Consider the following 24,568-nt stretch of genomic DNA (forward strand, 5'->3'; position numbering starts at 1 on the left):
ATCTGAGGAGGAGGAGTGTGAGGGTGAAGCTGGAGGTGATCAGACTGAGTGTCTCTCCAGTCCTGTACAGATCTGAGGAGGAGGAGGAGTGTGAGGGTGAAGCTGGAGGTGATCAGACTGAGTGTCTCTCCAGTCCTGGACAGATCTGAGGAGGAGGAGTGTGAGGGTGAAGCTGGAGGTGATCAGACTGAGTGTCTCCAGTCCTGGACAGATCTGAGGAGGAGGAGTGTGAGGGTGAAGCTGGAGGTGATCAGACTGAGTGTCTCTCCAGTCCTGTACAGATCTGAGGAGGAGGAGTGTGAGGGTGAAGCTGGAGGCGATCAGACTGAGTGTCTCTCCAGTCCTGTACAGATCTGAGGAGGAGGAGTGCGAGGGTGAGGCTGGAGGTGATCAGACTGAGTGTCTCTCCAGTCCTGTACAGATCTGAGGAGGAGGAGTGCGAGGGTGAAGCTGGAGGTGATCAGACTGAGTGTCTCTCCAGTCCTGTACAGATCTGAGGAGGAGGACTGTGAGGGTGAAGCTGGAGGTGATCAGACTGAGTGTCTCTCCAGTCCTGTACAGATCTGAGGAGGAGGAGTGTGAGGGCGAAGCTGGAGATGATGTATTTCCTGATAGCATTACCCTGATCAGGATACACAGCAGGGGCTGAAAGATATCGGTCAGGAAAGTTATTGGGCAGGACAACGGGAACTAGGAAGGTGACTACATTAGTACAATTTGACTAGAGAGGCAGACCAAACAGGAACAACTGTACAACCTTTTCACAAGGGGATCTTTGGCTCGAGGTAAAGTCTTATTGGTTTACTCTGGGATAAAGGTAAATGTGAACATACATAGAAAAAAAAAAAAGAAACAGCAGGCTGAGATCATAGGATCAGTTTAGCTGCAAGCAATCAAACATCTCTACACGGAGGGTGGCGGGGGTGGGGAACAAGCTGCCCAGCCCTGTGGTTGAAGCCGATACCCTGGCTCCTCTCCAGACACAGCTGGGTGAGCTCCTCCAGTCAGGGACAGGAGGCTCTTCTGTACACAGAGGGTGGTAGGGGTGTGGAACAAAGCTGATACCCCGGCTTCTCTCCAGACACAGCTGGGTGAGCTCCTCCAGTCAGGACAGGGGGGCTCTTCTGTACACAGAGGGTGGCGGGGGTGGGGAACAGGCTGCCCAGTTGGGTAGTGGTAGCAGATCAGACAGAGAGGGTCCCTCACCCAGTGGCCTTAGACCTCAGTGCGCCACCTCTACAATTAAAAATATATTTCTGGGGGGGCATTTTTCAGGGCGCGGTTCTGTCCCCCCCCCCATGCGCGAGGGGGGTGAACACTGGGATGTAGGGCAGGCGGGGGACCAGCAGAGGGAGACAGAGAGAGGAGGGTGGGTGGGCAGAGACTGGATCGATCCCTTACGAGCAGCCGAGAGAGCCCCGGTCTGGGAACGGAGGCGCTCCTGGGAATATCGGGAGAGATTAGCGTTAGTCTCCTTAGCGATTTATTGATTTTATCTTTTTCCCCCCCACCCCACCCTCCTGAGAGCGGAGAGCAGCTATTGAAGGAGCAACCTTCTGTTATCACTTCGGCAACTGTCAGCTCCTCTCTCTCTCTCTCACTGTGTCTCCTGTCCTGTTGTGTGTTTATGACTGAGGAATTCTCTGTGATCTCTCTCTCTCTCTCTCTCTCTCACTGTGTCTCCTGTCCTGTTGTGTGTGTTTATGACTGAGGGATTCTCTGTGATATCCTCTCTCTCTGTGTCTCCTGTCCTGTTGTGTGTGTTTATGACTGAGGGATTCTCTGTGATATCCTCTCTCACTGTGTCTCCTGTCCTGTCGTATGTGTTTATTACTGAGAGATTCATTGATCTTCTCTCTCTCACTGTGTCTCCTGTCCTGTGGGGTGTGTGTGTGTGTCTGTGTATTACTGAGAGATCCAGTGATCTCCTCTCTCTCACTGTGTCTCCTGTCCTGTAGTGTGAGGAGTTAACAGAAAAAGGAAAACCAGGCAGAAGACTTCTGCTTCAGACCAATAGGGAAAGTAAACCTGGCCCAGACCCCAGTTAATGGCAGGTACCTGATTTCTCACGAAAGAAGCCGTCAAAGACCACAAAGTTATTGACCTGGAGAGAGAAAGAGAGACAAACAAGTCAGAGAGTCAGAGGAGACGAGCAGAAGCCAAGACAAAACAGGGACACGGGAGAGGGGTGGGGGTGGGGAACAAGCCGCCCAGTCCGTGTGGTTGAAGCCGATACCCCGGCTCCTCTCCAGACACAGCTGGGTGAGCTCCTCCAGTCAGGACAGGAGGCTCTACTGTACACAGAGGGTGGCGGGGGTGGGGAACAAGCCGCCCAGCCCCTGTGGTTGAAGCCGATACCCTGGGGCTTCTCTCCAGACACAGCTGGGTGAGCTCCTCCAGTCAGGACAGGAGGCTCTTCTGTACACAGAGGGTGGTGGGGGTGGGGAACAAGCCGCCCAGTCCGTGTGGTTGAAGCTGATACCCTGGCTTCTCTCCAGACACAGCTGGGTGAGCTCCTCCAGTCAGGACAGGAGGCTCTTCTGTACACAGAGGGTGGTGGGGGTGTGGAACAAGCCGCCCAGCCCCTGTGGTTGAAGCCGATACCCTGGCTTCTCTCCAGACACAGCTGGGTGAGCTCCTCCAGTCAGGACAGGAGGCTCTACTGTACACAGAGGGGGGCGGGGGTGTGGAACAAGCTGCCCAGTCCGTGTGGTTGAAGCCGATACCCCGGCTTCTCTCCAGACACAGCTGGGTGAGATTCTCAGATCAATTGACTAGTAACTGTCCGATAGACGACACGGGCTCTCCTCATGAATCCTATTGGGGGGTTGCTGGGTGTGTTGTGTTCAGTACCTGAGGGACGCAGCGCTCCAGACTGCAGTGCTTCTTCAGGAAGGAGAGGAACTTGGGAGAAGGCCGGTCGTAGGCCATCAGCTGAGGCTCGGCTCTCTCGTGCTGCTCGGGGGGGAGAACAGAGACCTCTGACGTGACGCTGGCCCTTTGCACAAAGGGTGGTGGGGGCGTGGTGCGAACTGCCCAGCCACGTTGTTGAACGCGCCTCAAGCATGACCCTGATCCTGACCTGCCCTCTCCTCACCCCTCACTCACCTCAGATCTGCCCTGCCCTCTCCTCACCCCTCGCTCACCTCAGATCTGCCCTGCCCTCTCCTCACCCCTCACTCACCTCAGACCTGCCCTGCCCTCTCCTCACCCCTCACTCACCTCAGATCTGCCCTCTCCTCACCCCTCACTCACCTCAGATCTGCCCTCTCCTCACCCCTCACTCACCTCAGATCTGCCCTGGCCTGCCCTCTCCTCACCCCTCACTCACCTCAGACCTGCCCTGCCCTCTCCTCACCCCTCACTCACCTCAGATCTGCCCTCTCCTCACCCTCACTCACCTCAGATCTGCCCTCCCCTCTCCTCACCCCTCACTCACCTCAGATCTGCCCTGCCCTGCCCTCCCCTCTCCCCTCACTCACCTCAGATCTGCCCTCCCCTCTCCTCACCCCTCACTCACCTCAGATCTGCCCTGCCCTCCCCTCTCCTCACCCCTCACTCACCTCAGATCTGACCTGCCCTCTCCTCACCCCTCACTCACCTCAGATCTGACCTGCCCTGCCCTCTCCTCACCCCTCACTCACCTCAGATCTGCCCTGCCCTCTCCTCACCCCTCACTCACCTCAGACCTGCCCTGCCCTCTCCTCACCCCTCACTCACCTCAGATCTGACCTGCCCTGCCCTCTCCTCACCCCTCACTCACCTCAGATCTACCCTGCCCTCTCCTCACCCCTCACTCACCTCAGATCTGCCCTGCCCTCTCCTCACCCCTCACTCACCTCAGACCTGCCCTGCCCTCTCCTCACCCCTCACTCACCTCAGATCTGACCTGCCCTGCCCTCTCCTCACCCCTCACTCACCTCAGACCTGCCCTGCCCTCTCCTCACCCCTCACTCACCTCAGATCTGCCCTGCCCTCTCCTCACCCCTCACTCACCTCAGACCTGCCTTGCCCTCTCCTCACCCCTCACTCACCTCAGATCTGACCTGCCCTGCCCTCTCCTCACCCCTCACTCACCTCAGATCTGCCCTGCCCTCTCCTCACCCCTCACTCACCTCAGATCTGCCCTGACCTGCCCTCTCCTCACCCCTCACTCACCTCAGATCTGACCTGCCCTCTCCTCACCCCTCGCTCACCTCAGATCTGACCTGCCCTGCCCTCTCCTCACCCCTCACTCACCTCAGATCTGCCCTCCCCTCTCCTCACCCCTCACTCACCTCAGATCTGCCCTGCCCTCTCCTCACCCCTCACTCACCTCAGACCTGACCTGCCCTCTCCTCACCCCTCACTCACCTCAGATCTGACCTGCCCTCTCCTCACCCCTCACTCACCTCAGATCTGCCCTGACCTGCCCTCTCCTCACCCCTCACTCACCTCAGATCTGCCCTGCCCTGCCCTCTCCTCACCCCTCACTCACCTCAGACCTGCCCTGCCCTCTCCTCACCCCTCACTCACCTCAGATCTGCCCTGCCCTCTCCTCACCCCTCACTCACCTCAGACCTGCCCTGCCCTGACCTGCCCTCTCCTCACCCCTCACTCACCTCAGATCTGCCCTGCCCTCTCCTCACCCCTCGCTCACCTCAGATCTGCCCTGCCCTGCCCTCTCCTCACCCCTCACTCACCTCAGATCTGCCCTCTCCTCACCCCTCACTCACCTCAGACCTGCCCTGCCCTCTCCTCACCCCTCACTCACCTCAGATCTGCCCTGCCCTCTCCTCACCCCTCACTCACCTCAGACCTGCCCTGCCCTGACCTGCCCTCTCCTCACCCCTCACTCACCTCAGATCTGCCCTGCCCTCTCCTCACCCCTCGCTCACCTCAGATCTGCCCTGCCCTGCCCTCTCCTCACCCCTCACTCACCTCAGATCTGCCCTCTCCTCACCCCTCACTCACCTCAGACCTGCCCTCCCCTCTCCTCACCCCTCACTCACCTCAGACCTGCCCTGCCCTCTCCTCACCCCTCACTCACCTCAGATCTGCCCTGCCCTCTCCTCACCCCTCCTTTACCTCAGACCTGCCCTGCCCTCTCCTCACCCCTCACTCACCTCAGATCTGACCTGCCCTCTCCTCACCCCTCACTCACCTCAGATCTGACCTGCCCTCTCCTCACCCCTCACTCACCTCAGATCTGCCCTGCCCTCTCCTCACCCCTCACTCACCTCAGATCTGCCCTGCCCTCTCCTCACCCCTCACTCACCTCAGACCTGCCCTGCCCTGCCCTCTCCTCACCCCTCACTCACCTCAGATCTGCCCTGCCCTCTCCTCACCCCTCACTCACCTCAGATCTGCCCTGCCCTCTCCTCACCCCTCACTCACCTCAGACCTGCCCTGCCCTGCCCTCTCCTCACCCCTCACTCACCTCAGACCTGCCCTGCCCTGCCCTCTCCTCACCCCTCACTCACCTCAGATCTGCCCTGCCCTGCCCTCTCCTCACCCCTCACTCACCTCAGATCTGACTGCCCTGCCCTCTCCTCACCCCTCGCTCACCTCAGATCTGACCTGCCCTCTCCTCACCCCTCACTCACCTCAGACCTGACCTGCCCTGCCCTCTCCTCACCCCTCACTCACCTCAGACCTGACCTGCCCTGCCCTCTCCTCACCCCTCACTCACCTCAGACCTGCCCTGCCCTCTCCTCACCCCTCACTCACCTCAGATCTGCCCTGACCTGCCCTGCCCTCTCCTCACCCCTCGCTCACCTCAGATCTGCCCTGCCCTCTCCTCACCCCTCACTCACCTCAGATCTGACTGCCCTGCCCTCTCCTCACCCCTCACTCACCTCAGACCTGCCCTGCCCTCTCCTCACCCCTCACTCACCTCAGATCTGCCCTGCCCTGCCCTCTCCTCACCCCTCGCTCACCTCAGATCTGCCCTGCCCTCTCCTCACCCCTCACTCACCTCAGATCTGACTGCCCTGCCCTCTCCTCACCCCTCACTCACCTCAGACCTGCCCTGCCCTCTCCTCACCCCTCACTCACCTCAGATCTGCCCTGCCCTGCCCTCTCCTCACCCCTCGCTCACCTCAGATCTGCCCTGCCCTCTCCTCACCCCTCACTCACCTCAGATCTGCCCTGCCCTGCCCTCTCCTCACCCCTCACTCACCTCAGACCTGCCCTGCCCTCTCCTCACCCCTCACTCACCTCAGATCTGCCCTGCCCTGCCCTCTCCTCACCCCTCACTCACCTCAGATCTGACTGCCCTGCCCTCTCCTCACCCCTCACTCACCTCAGATCTGACTGCCCTGCCCTCTCCTCACCCCTCACTCACCTCAGATCTGCCCTGCCCTGCCCTCTCCTCACCCCTCACTCACCTCAGATCTGCCCTGACCTGCCCTGCCCTCTCCTCACCCCTCGCTCACCTCAGACCTGCCCTGCCCTCTCCTCACCCCTCACTCACCTCAGATCTGCCCTGCCCTGCCCTCTCCTCACCCCTCGCTCACCTCAGATCTGCCCTGCCCTCTCCTCACCCCTCACTCACCTCAGATCTGACTGCCCTGCCCTCTCCTCAACCCTCACTCACCTCAGATCTGCCCTGCCCTCTCCTCACCCCTCACTCACCTCAGATCTGACCTGCCCTGCCCTCTCCTCACCCCTCACTCACCTCAGATCTGACCTGCCCTGCCCTCTCCTCACCCCTCACTCACCTCAGATCTGCACTGACCTGCCCTGCCCTCTCCTCACCCCTCACTCACCTCAGATCTGACTGCCCTGCCCTCTCCTCACCCCTCACTCACCTCAGATCTGCCCTGCCCTCTCCTCACCCCTCACTCACCTCAGATCTGACTGCCCTGCCCTCTCCTCACCCCTCACTCACCTCAGATCTGACTGCCCTGCCCTCTCCTCACCCCTCACTCACCTCAGATCTGACTGCCCTGCCCTCTCCTCACCCCTCACTCACCTCAGATCTGACTGCCCTGCCCTCTCCTCACCCCTCACTCACCTCAGATCTGACCTGCCCTCTCCTCACCCCTCACTCACCTCAGATCTGACCTGACCTGCCCTCTCCTCACCCCTCACTCACCTCAGATCTGCCCTCTCCTCACCCCTCACTCACCTCAGATCTGCCCTCTCCTCACCCCTCACTCACCCCTCACTCACCTGAAGCATGTAGTTGAAGACCTGCTGGCCGTAACCATGCCGCTGGAGGCTCTCGCTGATGTAGAAGTCCAGCACGCACAGCGGCTCCGTCTCTACGTGCGCCCCCTGCCGGTCCTGGTGTACAAACGCGAGACCGGGGGGGGTCACTGCCGGGCTTCAGCCCATCCCGAGTCGTGGGCGGGATATTTAGCGGTAACGCGGGCCGGACACTGCCCCGGATCTCGTGACCATCGCTTCTTAACCGGTGAGAGAGGTCAGGGAACATGCAGACTCCACACAGACAGAGGGCGTCAAGAGTCCGGAGCGACAACAACAGAGTGAAACCGGTTTCGGCCTCGGACCCGGAACAGGACAGCTGGCCCCCCCAGACAGAGGAAGACGAGGAGAGACTCACCAGGAGGAAGAGCTTCTTGTATCCCACCTTCAGGAAGCCCACAGCCACCCCCCGACCTCTGAGGGGGCAGAGAGGGGTTTCAATAGAGGCGCAGACTGACTACACACGAAACTACTGTGGCTGTGACCTCTGGTCCAGTCAGTCCAGGGGGTCTGTGACCTCTGGTCCAGTCAGTCCAGGGGGTCTGTGACCTCTGGTCCAGTCAGTCCAGGGGGTCTGTGACCTCTGGTCCAGTCAGTCCAGGAGGTCTGTGACCTCTGGTCCAGTCAGTCCAGGAGGTCTGTGACCTCTGGTCCAGTCAGTCCAGGGGGTCTGTGTCCCCGGTCCCGTCAGTCCAGGGGGTCTGTGTCCCCGGTCCCGTCAGTCCAGGGGGTCTGTGTCCCCGGTCCCGTCAGTCCAGGGGGTCTGTGACCTCTGGTCCCGTCAGTCCAGGGGGTCTGTGACCTCTGGTCCAGTCAGTCCAGGGGGTCTGTGACCTCTGGTCCCGTCAGTCCAGGAGGTCTGTGACCTCTGGTCCCGTCAGTCCAGGAGGTCTGTGACCTCTGGTCCCGTCAGTCCAGGGGGTCTGTGACCTCTGGTCCCGTCAGTCCAGGGGGTCTGTGACCTCTGGTCCCGTCAGTCCAGGGGGTCTGTGTCCCCTGGTCCCGTCAGTCCAGGGGGTCTGTGTCCCCTGGTCCCGTCAGTCCAGGGGGTCTGTGACCTCTGGTCCAGTCAGTCCAGGGGGTCTGTGACCTCTGGTCCAGTCAGTCCAGGAGGTCTGTGTCCCCGATCCAGTCAGTCCAGGGGGTCTGTGTCCCTGGTCCAGTGAGGGGTGTGGGCATGGGGGCACGCGATGCCCTCGAGGGGGGGCAGTCTTACCCATTGCTCTCCCCGATCTTGAGCAGGTACAGCCGGTGGTGGTTTGACTGCATCTTGGCGGCGCTGGTGATGGGCGTGGCCAGCTTCTGGGCCTGCGGGGCAGAGCAGACCTGGACACATCAACACCACACAGGTCTCCCCACCCCCACCACCCTCTGTGTACAGTAGAGCCTCCTGTCCTGACTGGAGGAGCTCACCCAGCTGTGTCTGGAGAGAAGCCGGGGTATCGGCTTCAACCACACGGACTGGGCGGCTTGTTCCCCACCCCCACCACCCTCTGTGTACAGAAGAGCCTCCTGTCCTGACTGGAGGAGCTCACCCAGCTGTGTCTGGAGAGAAGCCGGGGTATCGGCTTCAACCACAGGGCTGGGCAGCTTGTTCCCCACCCCCGCCCCCCTCTGTGTACAGAAGAGCCTCCTGTCCTGACTGGAGGAGCTCACCCAGCTGTGTCTGGAGAGAAGCCAGGGTATCGGCTTCAACCACAGGGCTGGGCAGCTTGTTCCCCTCCCCCGCCACCCTCTGTGTACAGAAGCGCCCCCTGTCCTGACTGGAAAACCGCCCCCCCCCCCAGCTCCCCAACCGTTCCAAAGCAGACGGGGGACGGTCCGGGTGATTTTGTAGCGAGCCGGGGGTGGGGGGGCGTGAGGGGAGAAGATAAAAAAAAACAAAACAACCTGTACCTTTGCAGACGCCCTCCCCAGCTCATCGATTACCATGGCAACCTGGCGCTGGGCGTCGGGCCTGGGGAGAGAGGGATGGAGAGGAGAGGGAGAGAGGGATGGGGAGAGAGGAGAGAGGGAGAGAGTTGGCCATGAGTCCCTTCTGCCTGAACCCCGTGACCCCATGACCCCCTCCTCTCGAACGAGGCCAGCCCCCCCCCCGATTCGCGCCACGTTCAGGACCGAACACGCAAACTCCACACAGACAGCACCCCAGGCCCAGGAATCGAACCCGGGCCCCCCACTGGGTCACCATGCCAACCTGACGGAGACAGCATGTCCCTCTGTACCGCGGGACTGGGACTGGGACTGGGACAGACTCCAGTCCCCCACGCTGGACTGGGACTGGGACAGGACTGGGACCGACGACAAACTCCAGTCCCCTGCGCTGGACTGGGACTGGGAGAGGACAGGGACTGGGGCAGGACAGGGAACAGCGACAGACTCCAGTCCCCCGCGCTGGACTGGGACTGGGACAGGACAGGGAACAGCAACAAACTCCAGTCCCCCACGCTGGACTGGGACCGACGACAAACTCCAGTCCCCCGCGCTGGACTGGGACTGGGAGAGGACAGGGACTGGGGCAGGACAGGGAACAGCGACAGACTCCAGTCCCCCGCGCTGGACTGGGACTGGGACAGGACAGGGAACAGCAACAAACTCCAGTCCCCCACGCTGGACTGGGACCGACGACAAACTCCAGTCCCCCACGCTGGACTGGGACAGGGACAGGGACAAGCGACAAACTCCAGTCCCCCGCGCTGGACTGGGACAGGGACAGGGACAAGCGACAAACTCCAGTCCCCCGTGCTGGACTGGGACTGGGACAGGACAGGGAACAGCAACAAACTCCAGTCCCCCACGCTGGACTGGGACTGGGACAGACTCCAGTCCCCCGCGCTGGACTGGGACTGGGAGAGGACAGAGACCGGGACAGGACTGGCAACAGCGACAAACTCCAGTCCCCCGTGCTGGACTGGGACTGGGAGAGGACAGGGACTGGGACAGGACAGGGAACAGCGACAAACTCCAGTCCACCACACTGGCCCCTGCGGGACATGACATGACAGGACAGGACAGGGCAGGACGGGACAGATAGCCCCTCCCCGGTGGCCCACAGAGGGGTGACGTCACCCTCCCCCCTCCCCCTCCGGGACGGACACTGATTTCTATAAACACACCGACCACCCCACCCCACGCCGGCAGGGACACTGTCACAAGAGCGCCGGGACACAGGACTGTCTTCAGGCGCAGTCCGGCGATGACGACCCCCCCGCCTCTCCCATCTCTCTCTCTCTCTCTCTCGCTGCCCAGCAGCCGCGGTGCCGGGAATGGATTTTATTCTTTTGCTTTTTGAACTGTCTTTCGAGTTTTAGTAGCGGTTACCTCCCCCAGGCGTTGCAGGCGGGCGTCAGGTTGTGGTCCAGGACCGAGATGCGGTCGGCGAACAGCGGGTTCAGGTCGAAAGGGAACTCCATCTTCCTCCTCCTCCTCCCCGGGGCAGAGGGCGCGGCCCCACTCGCGCCTTCCCGCCGGGAGCAAGCCCAGACAGCCCTTTAATAGCGCTGATAATAATAATAATAATTATTATTATTATTATTATTATTAATAATAAGCGATTTTTTTTTCCCCCGTCTCCTGTGTTGGGTGGGTGTTGTCGACACGCTGCGAGCTCCCGGACGCGGTGTCAGGCGTGGGTGTCGTGCGTCTCCCCTCTCCGTGGTCTCTAGCGCTCCATTGTGTCTGCTCCACACACGCGTGAACGCGGACACTCGGTCCCCCCCCTCCACTCCGCACACGCGTCTGTCGCCCGGTATCGCATCACCCCGGGAGACGGCCGTATCTCGCCGAAGAGAGGGGCACGATGGATTTCCCTCCCCCGCCTCTATAAACGGGTCAGTCCTTCAGGAACAAGGTAACTCCCGCCCGGAGATTGGTCCAGTCGGTCCAGGGGTCTGTGTCCCTGGTCCAGTCAGTCCAGGTGGTCTGTGTCCCTGGTCCAGTCAGTCCAGGTGGTCTGTGTCCCTGGTCCAGTTAGTCCAGGGGTCTGTGACTCTGGTCCAGTTAGTCCAGGTGGTCTGTGACTTTGGTCCAGTTAGTCCAGGGGTCTGTGACTCTGGTCCAGTTAGTCCAGGGGGTCTGTGTCCCTGTTACAGTCAGTCCAGGGGGTCTGTGTCCCTGTTACAGTCAGTCCAGGGGTCTGTGTCCCTGGTCCAGTTAGTCCAGGTGGTCTGTGACTTTGGTCCAGTTAGTCCAGGGGTCTGTGACTCTGGTCCAGTTAGTCCAGGGGTCTGTGTCCCTGGTCCAGTTAGTCCAGGGGTCTGTGTCCCTGGTCCAGTCAGTCCAGGGGGTCTGTGTCCCTGTTACAGTCAGTCCAGGGGTCTGTGTCCCTGGTCCAGTTAGTCCAGGTGGTCTGTGACTCTGGTCCAGTTAGTCCAGGGGTCTGTGACTCTGGTCCAGTTAATACAGGGGTCTGTGTCCCTGATCCAGTCAGTCCAGGGGTCTGTGAGTCAGAGCCCTGTTTCACACGGACGGGGGTTGGGGGGCGATTTTAACAAGTTCTTATTTTGAATTTGGTGTATACTGACAGGATATATCTCCGTTGACTGCAGTGCAAGGATGCGCCTCTACCCTTCGTTTTACGGTAAGCACCAAGCCGTTTCCGGTCGCGGCGGCGCATCGCCTTGGCAACGACGCAGAGCGGCCTGGCAAACCAGCGCTGGGCGCGGCGGTCTGTCTTGTCTGTCGCCTGCGGGCGAAACAAAAAAAAAAATAAGATACCCAAAACAAAAAAAATAAATCAAATGAAATCAGTCCCTCTTCCGCTCTAAACACGCCACACCGGGAGAGAGTTCAGAAACGCGGCCTGTGGCGTCTGAACGTACGGCCTCTCTCGGTGTTATTGAGCGCGGCCAGGACACAAACACACACATAAAACCGCATCTGTTGTCATGTGGAAGATGTCCCCCTTTGTACAGCGCGTCTCTAATCTCACTTCCACCTGAAAAAAAACCACAGCTCTTTATCAGCTCAGTCCTCGGTCCCAGACAAGGCAGGGGAGGGGAGTTTAGCGGGTATGAGCGACGATTGGAGCTGAACGGCTGGTCCGGCGACACCAGGGACCGGTTTTTTCCCACTGTTTACCTCAGCCCGAGTACGACTTGATGAGGGAGACTTTGAACTCACAGACACACTGGTGTCCCCCCCCGGCTCCTCGGAGGTCAGAGACCCCCCCCAAAATTTGTCGAAGCACCTGATTTACCCCCCCGTAAAAAAAAAATAAATCATGATCCAAACGACCAGTTCAAAAACAAAACAAAACCTTTTTTCAAACGGCAAAATAAAAGAAAAATGCTTTTAAACGAACTCATGTAGAAACTACCTTGAGTAAGACTGAAGTGTCAGTAATTAAGAGCCTTGTCACTGCCCTCAAGTGCGCCCAATACAGCTCTTGACTGACTAAAATCTGCCTTAATTAATTATTCAATCGATTGATTCAGATTGATTCAGTTGGTCCCGATTAAAAGCTGCGGATGTAGAAGACGAGCATCAAAAATAGTGTCAGCAAAAGCAGTGGCGGATCGGAAATAAGCACACGTTAGGATTTCCTGTTGTCAGATGGAAATTGTAACTCATGCAGGTGTGTGTGTGTGAGAGAGAGAAAGAGAAACTGTGAAGGTGAAGTCTACTGTCTGGACACTCCAGTACATGAACACTGCACTGAGAGAGAGAGAGGGGTTCATACACACACACTGACTGGACACTCCAGTACATGAACACTGCACTGAGAGAGAGGGGGGTTCATACAGACACACTGACTGGACACTCCAGTACATGAACACTGCACTGAGAGAGAGAGGGGTTCATACAGACACACTGACTGGACACTCCAGTACATGAACACTGCACTGAGAGAGAGAGGGGTTCATACACACACACTGACTGGACACTCCAGGACATGAACACTGCACTGAGAGAGAGAGGGGTTCATACAGACACACTGACTGGACACTCCAGGACATGAACACTGCACTGAGAGAGAGAGGGGTTCATACAGACACACTGACTGGACACTCCAGTACATGAACACTGCACTGAGAGAGAGGGGGGTTCATACAGACACACTGACTGGACACTCCAGTACATGAACACTGCACTGAGAGAGAGAGAGAAATCTAATCCCAGAGTTCCCACACCTGCCAAAACCACAACAGGTCCCAATCCTACTGGGAGAGGGAGGAGGGAACTCAGTTGATCTGGCAGCCCAATATGTGATCTCCTGTCACAGCCTGAGGAACAGTGAGTCTGTCTCCCAGTAATGCTCCAGCCGCCTACAGTATATGTCAATATTTTATAATATGTCTTTGTTGTAAATGTCTGTAACATGTCTGTAGATTTTATTTTACTTCTATTTTTTTGTTTTGTTCCATGTTAATTTTATTATTTTTATTTGCTTTGGCAACACTGATTGTACCCATCGGTCATGCTAATAAAGCACCTTGAATTGAATTGAGAGAGGGGTTCATACAGACACACTGACTGGACACTCCAGGACATGAACACTGCACTGAGAGAGAGAGGGGTTCATACAGACACACTGACTGGACACTCCAGTACATGAACACTGCACTGAGAGAGAGAGGGGTTCATACAGACACACTGACTGGACACTCCAGTACATGAACACTGCACTGAGAGAGAGACGGGTTCATACAGACACACTGACTGGACACTTGTCATGGAAATTTAACTATCAAGGAAGCCACAAAAGAGAGTTCTCACCTGAGTAAGGTCTTTATTTCAATATTGCAATATTGGGAGCCCTGCTGCCACTTCGCCAAGTGCAACCAGAGACTCAATTCGTTACAAGCAGTACAGGGTTTTTATAAGACGTTGCGCTGTAAAAAGTTCAGCACTTGGTCCCTTCTAAAACTTCCCCTTTCTCTAAGAGAAAACAGATTACATCATAGAGCGAGAGAAGAAAAACTAGATTTGTTATTCAAAGCTTATCAGTTACTTTCAGCTAATTCTAATGACCCAGACAGCATATGTTGTTTTGGTACATTGTCTTCTAAACTAACCTAAACAGTGTACTTTGTTGACGAACTGTTTTCTAAAATTCTGCACGTACTGTAGCATAGCAGTTATATCCTTGAAATATTATCTAAAAGCACCAATATATTTTTTTGTAAAGCTCTCTACATTTTTAAGAATCAATTAACTCATTAGATTTCCACTACACACTCCAGGACATGAACACTGCACTGAGAGAGAGAGGGGTTCATATAGACACACTGACTGACTGGACACTCCAGTACATGAACACTGCACTGAGAGAGAGAGGGGTTCATACAGACACACTGACTGGACACTCCAGGACATGAACACTGCACTGAGAGAGAGGGGTTCATACAGACACACTGACTGGACACTCCAGTACATGAACACTGCACTGAGAGAGAGAGGGGTTCATACAGACACACTGACTGGACACTCCAGGACATGAACACTGCACTGAGAGAGAGAGAGGGGTTCATACAGACACACTGACTGGACACTCCAGTACATGAACACTGCACTGAGAGAGAGAGAGGGGTTCATACAGACACACTGACTGGACACTCCAGTACATGAACACTGCACTGAGAGAGAGAGGGGTTCATACAGACACACTGACTGGACACTCCAGGACATGAACACTGCACTGAGAGAGAGAGGGGTTCATACAGACACACTGACTGGACACTCCAGTACATGAACACTGCACTGAGAGAGAGGGGTTCATACAGACACACTGACTGGACACTCCAGTACATGAACACTGCACTGAGAGAGAGAGGGGTTCATACAGACACACTGACTGGACACTCCAGTACATGAACACTGCACTGAGAGAGAGAGGGGTTCATACAGACACACTGACTGGACACTCCAGTACATGAACACTGCACTGAGAGAGAGGGGTTCATACAGACACACTGACTGGACACTCCAGTACATGAACACTGCACTGAGAGAGAGAGGGGTTCATACAGACACACTGACTGGACACTCCAGTACATGAACACTGCACTGAGAGAGAGAGGGGTTCATACAGACACACTGACTGGACACTCCAGTACATTGACACTGCACTGAGAGAGAGAGGGGTTCATACAGACACACTGACTGGACACTCCAGGACATGAACACTGCACTGAGAGAGAGAGAGGGGTTGATACAGACAGCAGTGGGCTGTCATGAGAAAGACAGAACTTCCTCTTTAAGCAGCAGCAGCGCAGAGGCACTTGTGAAACCAAACAGGAAGTGTGCACACAGGGGACTATTTATTTTGTGATTGAGAGAGGAAAGGCGCATTATCAGAGAAGCTAACCAGCTGAATTGACACTCCGGCGCTACAGAGTTTCCCAGCTGGCCAGCGGGTTGAGATTGTGGGGGACTGCGACGATGGGGTGCTCGTCTCTCCTTCTGTCCGTGCTCTGTGTGTGCACCGGGACCGGGCTGAGCTACGACCGAGGTGAGAGCTGTGGTTCTGGCTGTCTGGAGGTGTGTCTCGCAGTCTCGCAGGACAGCAGTCCATCATAGGACACACACACACACCCTGGACAGGACACCAGTCCATCACAGGACACTCACACACTCACACACCCTGGACAGGACACCAGTCCATCACAGGACACACACACACTCACACACCCTGGACAGGACACCAGTCCATCACAGGACACACACACACTCACACACCCTGGACAGGACACCAGTCCATCACAGGACACACACACACACTCACACACACCCTGGACAGGACACCAGTCCATCACAGGACACACACACACACTCACACACCCTGGACAGGACACCAGTCCATCACAGGACACACACACACACTCACACACCCTGGACAGGACACCAGTCCATCACAGGACACACACACACACTCACACACCCTGGACAGGACACCAGTCCATCACAGGACACACACACACACTCACACACCCTGGACAGGACACCAGTCCATCACAGGACACACACACACACTCACACACCCTGGACAGGACACCAGTCCATCACAGGACACACACAGACACTCACACACCCTGGACAGGACACCAGTCCATCACAGGACACACACACACACTCACACACCCTGGACAGGACAGCAGTCCATCACAGGACACACACACACACTCACACACCCTGGACAGGACAGCAGTCCATCACAGGACACACACACACACTCACACACCCTGGACAGGACACCAGTCCATCACAGGACACACACACACACTCACACACCCTGGACAGGACACCAGTCCATCACAGGACACACACACACACTCACACACCCTGGACAGGACACCAGTCCATCACAGGACACACACACACACTCACACACCCTGGACAGGACACCAGTCCATCACAGGACACACACACACACTCACACACCCTGGACAGGACACCAGTCCATCACAGGACACACACACACACTCACACACCCTGGACAGGACACCAGTCCATCACAGGACACACACAGACACTCACACACCCTGGACAGGACACCAGTCCATCACAGGACACACACACACACTCACACACCCTGGACAGGACAGCAGTCCATCACAGGACACACACACACACTCACACACCCTGGACAGGACAGCAGTCCATCACAGGACACACACACACACTCACACACCCTGGACAGGACACCAGTCCATCACAGGACACACACACACACTCACACACCCTGGACAGGACACCAGTCCATCACAGGACACACACACATACACTCACACACCCTGAACAGGACAGCAGTCCATCACAGGACACACACACACCCTGGACAGGACACCAGTCCATCACAGGACACACACACACACTCACACACCCTGGACAGGACACCAGTCCATCACAGGACACACACACACACACTCACACACCCTGGACAGGACACCAGTCCATCACAGGACACACACACATACACTCACACACCCTGAACAGGACAGCAGTCCATCACAGGACACACACACACACTCACACACCCTGGACAGGACACCAGTCCATCACAGGACACACACACACACACTCACACACCCTGGACAGGACCACCAGTCCATCACAGGACACACACACACACACTCACACACCCTGGGCAGGACACCAGTCCACCACACTAACCCACGCAATCACACACAATCACAGAAGATCAGTGTGTTTGTGCGCAGAGCTCCAGTCGAGAGGAATTTGACACTCGGACCCCCGTCTTCACTGCAGAGGAAGTGATACACAGGGCAGGGAAGTTTAAAAGCGCAGTGTCATAGTTTCGTGGTCTTGTGGCGGTAGACACCGCTGGAGCAGAGAGGCCAGCCGGAAACCGCGGAGGGCTGCGTGACGTCAGCTTCCCAGCAGACAGAAACGAGGGGTGCCCACCCCCCCCACCTTTTTTAAGAACACCCTCCCCCATTCTTTGGATCGGTTTGAAACGCTGATCAGTTAATGGGCTCAGGCCAGGTGTTTCGATCCAGTCGTGATGAGAAACAAAACCCGATTTTTCGCTTCGACCACCAGGGCTGGGCAGCTTGTTCCCCACCCCCGCCCCCCTCTGTGTACAGAAGAGCCTCCTGTCCTGACTGGAGGAGCTCACCCAGCTGTGTCTGGAGAGAAGCCAGGGTATCGGCTTCAACCACAGGGCTGGGCGGCTTGTTCCCCACCCCCACCCCCCTCTGTGTACAGAAGAGCCTCCTGTCCTGACTGGAGGAGCTCACCCAGCTGTGTCTGGAGAGAAGCCAGGGTATCGGCTTTGTTCCACACCCCCGCCACTCTCTGTGTACAGTAGAGCCCCCTGTCCTGACTGCAGGAGCTCACCCAGCTGTGTCTGGAGAGAAGCCAGGGTATCGGCTTTGTTCCACACCCCCGCCACTCTCTGTGTACAGAAGAGCCTACTGTCCTGACTGGAGGAGCTCACCCAGCTGTGTCTGGAGAGAAGCCAGGGTATCGGCTTTGTTCCACACCCCCGCCCCTCTCTGTGTACAGTAGAGCCTACTGTCCTGACTGCAGGAGCTCACCCAGCTGTGTCTGGAGAGAAGCCAGGGTATCGGCTTTGTTCCCCACCCCCGCCCCTCTCTGTGTACAGTAGAGCCCCCTGTCCTGACTGCAGGAGCTCACCCAGCTGCGTCTGCTCCTTCTTCTCTCCAGGCGCCTCGAAGGTCTACACCTCGGTGGGCGGGAGGGTGTTCCTGCGCTGTGGGGACCCCCAGGTCGCCATGGAGACCGTGGGGGCCAGGTGGGGGTTCGTCGCCGGGGGGAGCTGCGCTCTGGCCGCGCCGCTGGGCCCCGCGAGCCGGCGGGACGTGAAGGCGGACGGTACGCTGGTGATCCGGGACGTCCGGCCCGGGGACGTGGGGCGGTACTGCTGTGGGGCCGGCTCCGGGCCCGGGACCGACCTGCTGCTGCTGTCCGGTGAGTCCGGAGCATGCTGGGTTTATACTGGGTATATACTGGGTATATACTGGGTTTGGACTGGGGCTGGGCTGGGGCTGGACTGGGTATATACTGGGGCTGGGCTGGGTTTATACTGGGGCTGGGCTGGGTATATACTGGGTATATACTGGGGCTGGGCTGGGGCGGGTATATACTGGGTATATACTGGGGCTGGGCTGGGGCTGGACTGGGTATATACTGGGGCTGGACTGGGTATATACTGGGTATATACTGGGGCTGGGCTGGGGCTGGACTGGGTTTATACTGGGGCTGGACTGGGTATATACTGGGGCTGGACTGGGGATATACTGGGTATATACTGGGGCTGGGCTGGGTTTGTACTGGGGCTGGGCTGGGGCTGGACTGGGTTTGTACTGGGGCTGGACTGGTTTTATACTGGGGCTGGGCTGGGGCTGGACTGGGTTTATACTGGGTATATACTGGGGCTGTACTGGGTTTATACTGGGGCTGGACTGGGTATATACTGGGGCTGGGCTGGGTTTGTACTGGGGCTGGGCTGGGGCTGGACTGGGTTTGTACTGGGGCTGGGCTGGGGCTGGGCTGGGTTTATACTGGGTATATACTGGGGCTGGGCTGGGGATATACTGGGTATATGCTGGGGATATACTGGGGCTGGGCTGGGTTTATACTGGGGATATACTGGGGCTGGACTGGGTATATACTGGGGCTGGACTGGGGCTGGGCTGGCTATATACTGGGTATATACTGGGGCTGGACTGGGTATATACTGGGTATATACTGGGTTTATACTGGGGCTGGACTGGGTATATACTGGGTATATACTGGGGCTGGACTGGGGCTGGGCTGGGGCTGGGCTGGGTATATACTGGGGCTGGATTGGGTTTATACTGGGCTTATACTGGGCTTATACTGGGGCTGGACTGGGTATATACTGTGTATATACTGGGGCTGGACTGGGTTTATACTGAGTTTGTACTGGGGCTGGACTGGGTATATACTGGGTTTATACTGGGGCTGTTCAAGTGCTGTCCTGAGGCTGTGCTGGGGCTGTACTGGCACTGTACTGGGTTTATACTGGGGCTGTTCAAGCGCTGTGCTGGGTTTGTACTGAGTTTGTACTGGGGCTGGACTGGGGCTGTGCTGACACTGTACTGGGTTTATACTGGGGCTGTGCTGGGTTTGTACTGGGTTTGTACTGGGGCTGGACTGGGGCTGTGCTGGGGCTGGACTGACACTGTACTGGGTTTATATTGGGGCTGTGCTGGGTTTGTACTGGGGCTGTACTGGCGCTGTACTGGCCCTGATCTCATGGGGTCCCCTCCTCTGTGTCCAGTGTCGGCAGACCCCTCGGACCCCGCCCCCGAGGACATAGCGGTCGTGACCTGCGAGCTGAGGTGCCCGGCGGCCTGCGGCCCCTACGCCCTGACCATGAACGTCTCCGGCCGGGCGGAGCTCCTCTCCGCTCGCGGGGAACCCCTGCAGCACGTCCTGAGCCCCGGCGGGGCGGGCCGGGGGCGGGACTTCCGGTGCCAGCTGGAGGTCGAGGGGAGGGTCCGGGCCACCGCCTCCCTGGCGCTGCAGGCGCAGAACCGGACAGGTAACCGGGCACCGCCATTATGGGCATGTCTGGTGGTGTCATACCACTCCCACTGTGGGGGGGCGGGGCCTGGGCCAGAGCCACTCCCACTGTAGGGGGCGGGGCCTGGTCCAGAGCCACTCCCACTGTGGGGACGGGCCTGGCCTGGTCCAGAGCAACTCCCACGGTAGGGACGGCCTGGCCTGGTCCAGAGCAACTCCCACTGTAGGGACGGGCCTGGCCTGCTCCAGAGCCACTCCCACTGTAGGGGCGGGCCTGGCCTGGCCCAGAGCCACTCCCACTGTAGGGGCGGGCCTGGCCTGGCCCAGAGCCACTCCCACTGTGGGGGCGGACCTGGTCCAGAGCCACTCCCACTGTAGGGGCGGGCCTGGCCTGGCCCAGAGCCACTCCCACTGTAGGGGCGGGCCTGGCCTGCTCCAGAGCCACTCCCACGGTAGGGACGGGCCTGGCCTGCTCCAGAGCCACTCCCACTGTAGGGGGCGGACCTGGTCCAGAGCCACTCCCACTGTAGGGACGGGTCTGGCCTGCTCCAGAGCCACTCCCACTGTGCAGGGGGTGGGCCTGGCCCAGGGCCACTCCCACTGTGGGGGGCGGGACCTGGCCCAGGGCCACTCCCACTGTGCGGGGGGCGGGGCCTGGCCCAGAGCCACTCCCACTGTGAGCCTGTCTGATGCAGAGTCACCCCTCCCTGTGGGTGTCCCTGGTACGACATCATCCCTACTGTGGAATGAATGCCCGGCTTGGTCAGATCGTGGCGTCGCATTCGTTGTGCGAGGTCAGCGGAGATCTGCTTGCAGATGACAAAACGTCCTGTAGTGTTCTCTGTCCATGGAAAAGACCAAAGATTTCGGAAGAAGCAGGGCCGTTTACCCACAGGCAAGCCTGGCAGTTAACAAGGGCTTACAGGGTGCTTGTGGTCTCAGGTAATCAAATCAAAGTTTATTGATCAAATGCACAGTAGTTGGAGAGATTCTTCTGATATTAAATTCATTGCTTGGACAGATAATGAAAGCCTTTAATTGTTTCAGATTCCGGGTTACGACAGTCTACATGGAGAAACGGAGGAGTGGGTGCAGGTAAGAACCAGCGACCTAGGTCAGGATTCTCATGTCCTGGTCCTGGAGGGGTCAGTGTGTGTGTGTGTGTCTGCAGAGTCTCCAGGGGTCTTTAAAGCAGGGCTGTCCAGTCCTGGTCCTGGAGGGGTCAGTGTGTATGTCTGCAGAGTCTCCAGGGGTCTTTAAAGCAGGGCTGTCCAGTCCTGGTCCTGGAGGGGTCAGTGTGTGTGTGTGTCTGCAGTCTCCAGGGGTCTTTAAAGCAGGGCTGTCCAGTCCTGGTCCTGGAGGGATCAGTGTGTGTGTGTGTCTGCAGTCTCCAGGGGACTTTAAAGCAGGGCTGTCCAGTCCTGGTCCTGGAGGGGTCAGTGTGTGTGTGTGTGTGTGTGTGTGTGTGTGTGTGTGTGTGTGTGTCTGCAGAGTCTCCAGGGGTCTTTCAAGCAGGGCTGTCCAGTCCTGGTCCTGGAGGGGTCAGTGTGTGTGTGTGTCTGCAGTCTCCAGGGGTCTTTAAAGCAGGGCTGTCCAGTCCTGGTCCTGGAGGGGTCAGTGTGTGTGTGTGTGTCTGCAGAGTCTCCAGGGGTCTTTAAAGCAGGGCTGTCCAGTCCTGGTCCTGGAGGGGTCAGTGTGTGTGTGTGTCTGCAGAGTCTCCAGGTGTCTTTAAAGCAGGGCTGTCCAGTCCTGGTCCTGGAGGGGTCAGTGTGTGTGTGTGTGTGTGTGTGTGTGTGTGTGTGTGTGTGTCTGCAGAGTCTCCAGGGGACTTTAAAGCAGGGCTGTCCAGTCCTGGTCCTGGAGGGGTCAGTGTGTGTGTGTGTCTGCAGAGACTCCAGGTGTCCAAGACACATGGAGAATCTGCACACAGCCCTGTGGTTGAAGGCGATACCCTGGCTTCTCTCCAGACACAGCTGGGTGAGCTCCTCCAGTCAGGACAGGAGACTCTTCTGTACACAGAGGGGGGCGGGGGTGGGGAACAAGCCGCCCAGCCCTGTGGTTGAAGCCGATACCCTGGCTTCTCTCCAGACACAGCTGGGTGAGCTCCTCCAGTCAGGACAGGGGGCCCTTCTGTACACAGAGGGTGGTGGGGGTGGGGAACAAGCTGCCCAGTCCGTGTGGTTGAAGCCGATACCCTGGCTTCTCTCCAGACACAGCTGGGTGAGCTCCTCCAGTCAGGACAGGGGGCCCTTCTGTACACAGAGGGTGGTGGGGGTGGGGAACAAGCTGCCCAGTCCGTGTGGTTGAAGCCGATACCCTGGCTTCTCTCCAGACACAGCTGGGTGAGCTCCTCCAGTCAGGACAGGAGGCTCTTCTGTACACAGAGGGGGGCGGGGGTGGGGAACAAGCTGCCCAGCCCTGTGGTTGAAGCCGATACCCTGGCTTCTCCCCAGACACAGCTGGGTGAGCTCCTGCAGCTCAAACTGCCCGGCTCACAGGTTGGATCTCCCCTCTGCTCCAGGTGTCCCCAGGGCGGTGGTGACGCTGCTGTTGCCCCCGGTCGCCCTGGTGCTGCTGGGATAGACCCGCCAGCCGGGAGACGGGGGCTCCCAGTCCTGATCCTGTAGGCGATGTTGGCGGGGGGGAGTCATCTTCCCCTTCCGGTCCGTGCCGCCAGACTCTTCATCGCGACCGTCCTCGTCGGCCGATTTCGGGATTTCTCCCCCTTCGCTTTCAGCTGTTAAGGAAAGCAGTTGCTGTGGGGTGCGAACCCTGGGCCTGTGGGGATGTCTTGTCTGGCTGAGGCCTGTGACTGGACTGACTCACTCTGTGGGTTTATCTAGTAAAGGGTCATACCCACTGTGTGTGTGTCCCGTCTCTCTGCGGGTGTGCCCCTCCCAGTTGGGGGGTGTGTCCGACGCGGTGCCCCTCCCAGTTGGGGGGTGTGTCCGACGCGGTGCCCCTCCCAGTTGGGGGGTGTGTCCGACGCGGTGCCCCTCCCAGTTGGGGGGTGTGTCCGACGCGGTGCCCCTCCCAGTTGGGGGTGTGTCCGACGCGGTGCCCCTCCCAGTTGGGGGTGTGTCCGACGTGGTGCCCCTCCCACTGTGGGAGTGTCCCACACGGTGCCCCTCCCACTGTGGGTGTGTCTAGTTTCACAGGTTTCGTCTAATATAGCCTAATATTCCCACGGTGAGTATGTCTAATATAGGGTTTCTCCCGCTGTGTCTAATAAAGTGTGGCTTCTTCTCAGAAAGTCGGATGGGATCCTGCCCCTCCTCCCCCAGTACCACAGAAAGTGTCCCAGTTGTATCTCTGTAAGTTACAGCTATACCAGTTCAGCACTGACCACTGGGCTTAATGACAGCTTCTACCCCACTGCTGTGTGAATTATGGACAGCTGCTCACCACTGCCCTCTGCTCTGACGAGCTGTCGCGTATCTCTTGTCCTGTATGAGCAGCAGTGGTATTCCTCACACCTATATAGCGCCTTGCTGGACCCTCCCCTCAGAGCTCCTCCCAGGTCAGGGGGATCCCCTCCAGCCCCCCTCCCCAGTGTGCAGCCCCCACCTGGATGATGCTCCAGTCCGCTCAGCACACAGCAGCTCTCAGTGGGGAGGAGAGCAGAGGGATGGAGCCAGTTCAGAGAGGGGGGGGTGATTAGGAGGCCATGATGGCTCAAGACCAGGACACTGGGGTAACACCCCTACTCTTCTCCAGAGACACCCCGGGATTGTTAATGAGCACAGAGAGTCAGGACCTCGGCTTGACGTCTCATCCGAAGGACGGCGCCTGTTTACAGTCCAGTGTCCCCCGTCACTATTCTGGGGCATCAGGACCCACACGGACCGCAGGGTGAGAGCGCCCCCTGCTGGCCCCCACTCACACCAGTCCATCACAGACACAGACTCCCACCAGAGCCCAGTTCTCCCAGAAGTCAAGTCACCCACCAGCCCGGTTCTGGACTGCGGGAGGAAGCCGGACCACCTGGTGGAAACTCGGGCCAACGCAGGGGGAACATGCAGACTCCCCACAGACAGCCCTCCGAGTCAGGACCTCGGTTCGACGTCTCATCCGAAGGACGGCGCCTTCTTACAGCCCAGTGTCCCCCGTCACTATACTGGGGCATCAGGACCCACACAGACCGCAGGGTGAGAGCGCCCCCTGCTGGCCCCACTCACACCTCTCCCAGCAGCCTCAGTTTTTCCCAGGAGTCCCTGACCGGGCTCACACCTGCTGGGACTCCAGTGGGGAGGGGGGCTGCAGGGTGACAGGGCCGTTGGGAGCAGAGCTCTGTGCGTTGTGCGGTTTTGCCCCGGCTGGCGGGCTGTGTGCGGGTCAGTGTTTATTTTTACTGCCCCCCCCGAGCACGCGGGCTGGAAGGGCTGTCCGTCGTCCTGCGGCC

General features: G+C 58.3%; 2 protein-coding genes across 2 annotated transcripts; one reads left to right on the plus strand and one right to left on the minus strand.

Moving 5' to 3' along the window:
- Positions 1 to 12: 12 nt before the first annotated feature.
- On the minus strand, positions 13 to 12,310 carry atat1 (alpha tubulin acetyltransferase 1). Its single transcript, XM_069198674.1, has 9 exons — positions 11,758 to 12,310; positions 10,513 to 10,691; positions 9,088 to 9,148; positions 8,408 to 8,499; positions 7,550 to 7,607; positions 7,156 to 7,269; positions 2,854 to 2,955; positions 2,059 to 2,104; positions 13 to 1,441 (listed from the first exon to the last, which is right to left on the minus strand). Exons 2-9 carry the CDS (start codon positions 10,602 to 10,604, stop codon positions 1,398 to 1,400), a joined length of 609 nt encoding a protein of 202 aa, XP_069054775.1. The 5' UTR covers positions 10,605 to 10,691; positions 11,758 to 12,310; the 3' UTR covers positions 13 to 1,397.
- Positions 12,311 to 15,414: 3,104 nt separating this feature from the next.
- Positions 15,415 to 23,026, plus strand: LOC107076167 (uncharacterized). The gene is made up of 5 exons (XM_069198587.1): positions 15,415 to 15,643; positions 18,322 to 18,585; positions 19,922 to 20,185; positions 21,214 to 21,261; positions 22,688 to 23,026. Exons 1-5 carry the CDS (start codon positions 15,574 to 15,576, stop codon positions 22,747 to 22,749), a joined length of 708 nt encoding a protein of 235 aa, XP_069054688.1. The 5' UTR covers positions 15,415 to 15,573; the 3' UTR covers positions 22,750 to 23,026.
- The last annotated feature ends 1,542 nt before the right edge of the window (positions 23,027 to 24,568 follow it).

This window comes from Lepisosteus oculatus, chromosome 14, assembly GCF_040954835.1.
Source record: "Lepisosteus oculatus isolate fLepOcu1 chromosome 14, fLepOcu1.hap2, whole genome shotgun sequence".
NCBI classification, from domain to species: domain Eukaryota; kingdom Metazoa; phylum Chordata; class Actinopteri; order Semionotiformes; family Lepisosteidae; genus Lepisosteus; species Lepisosteus oculatus.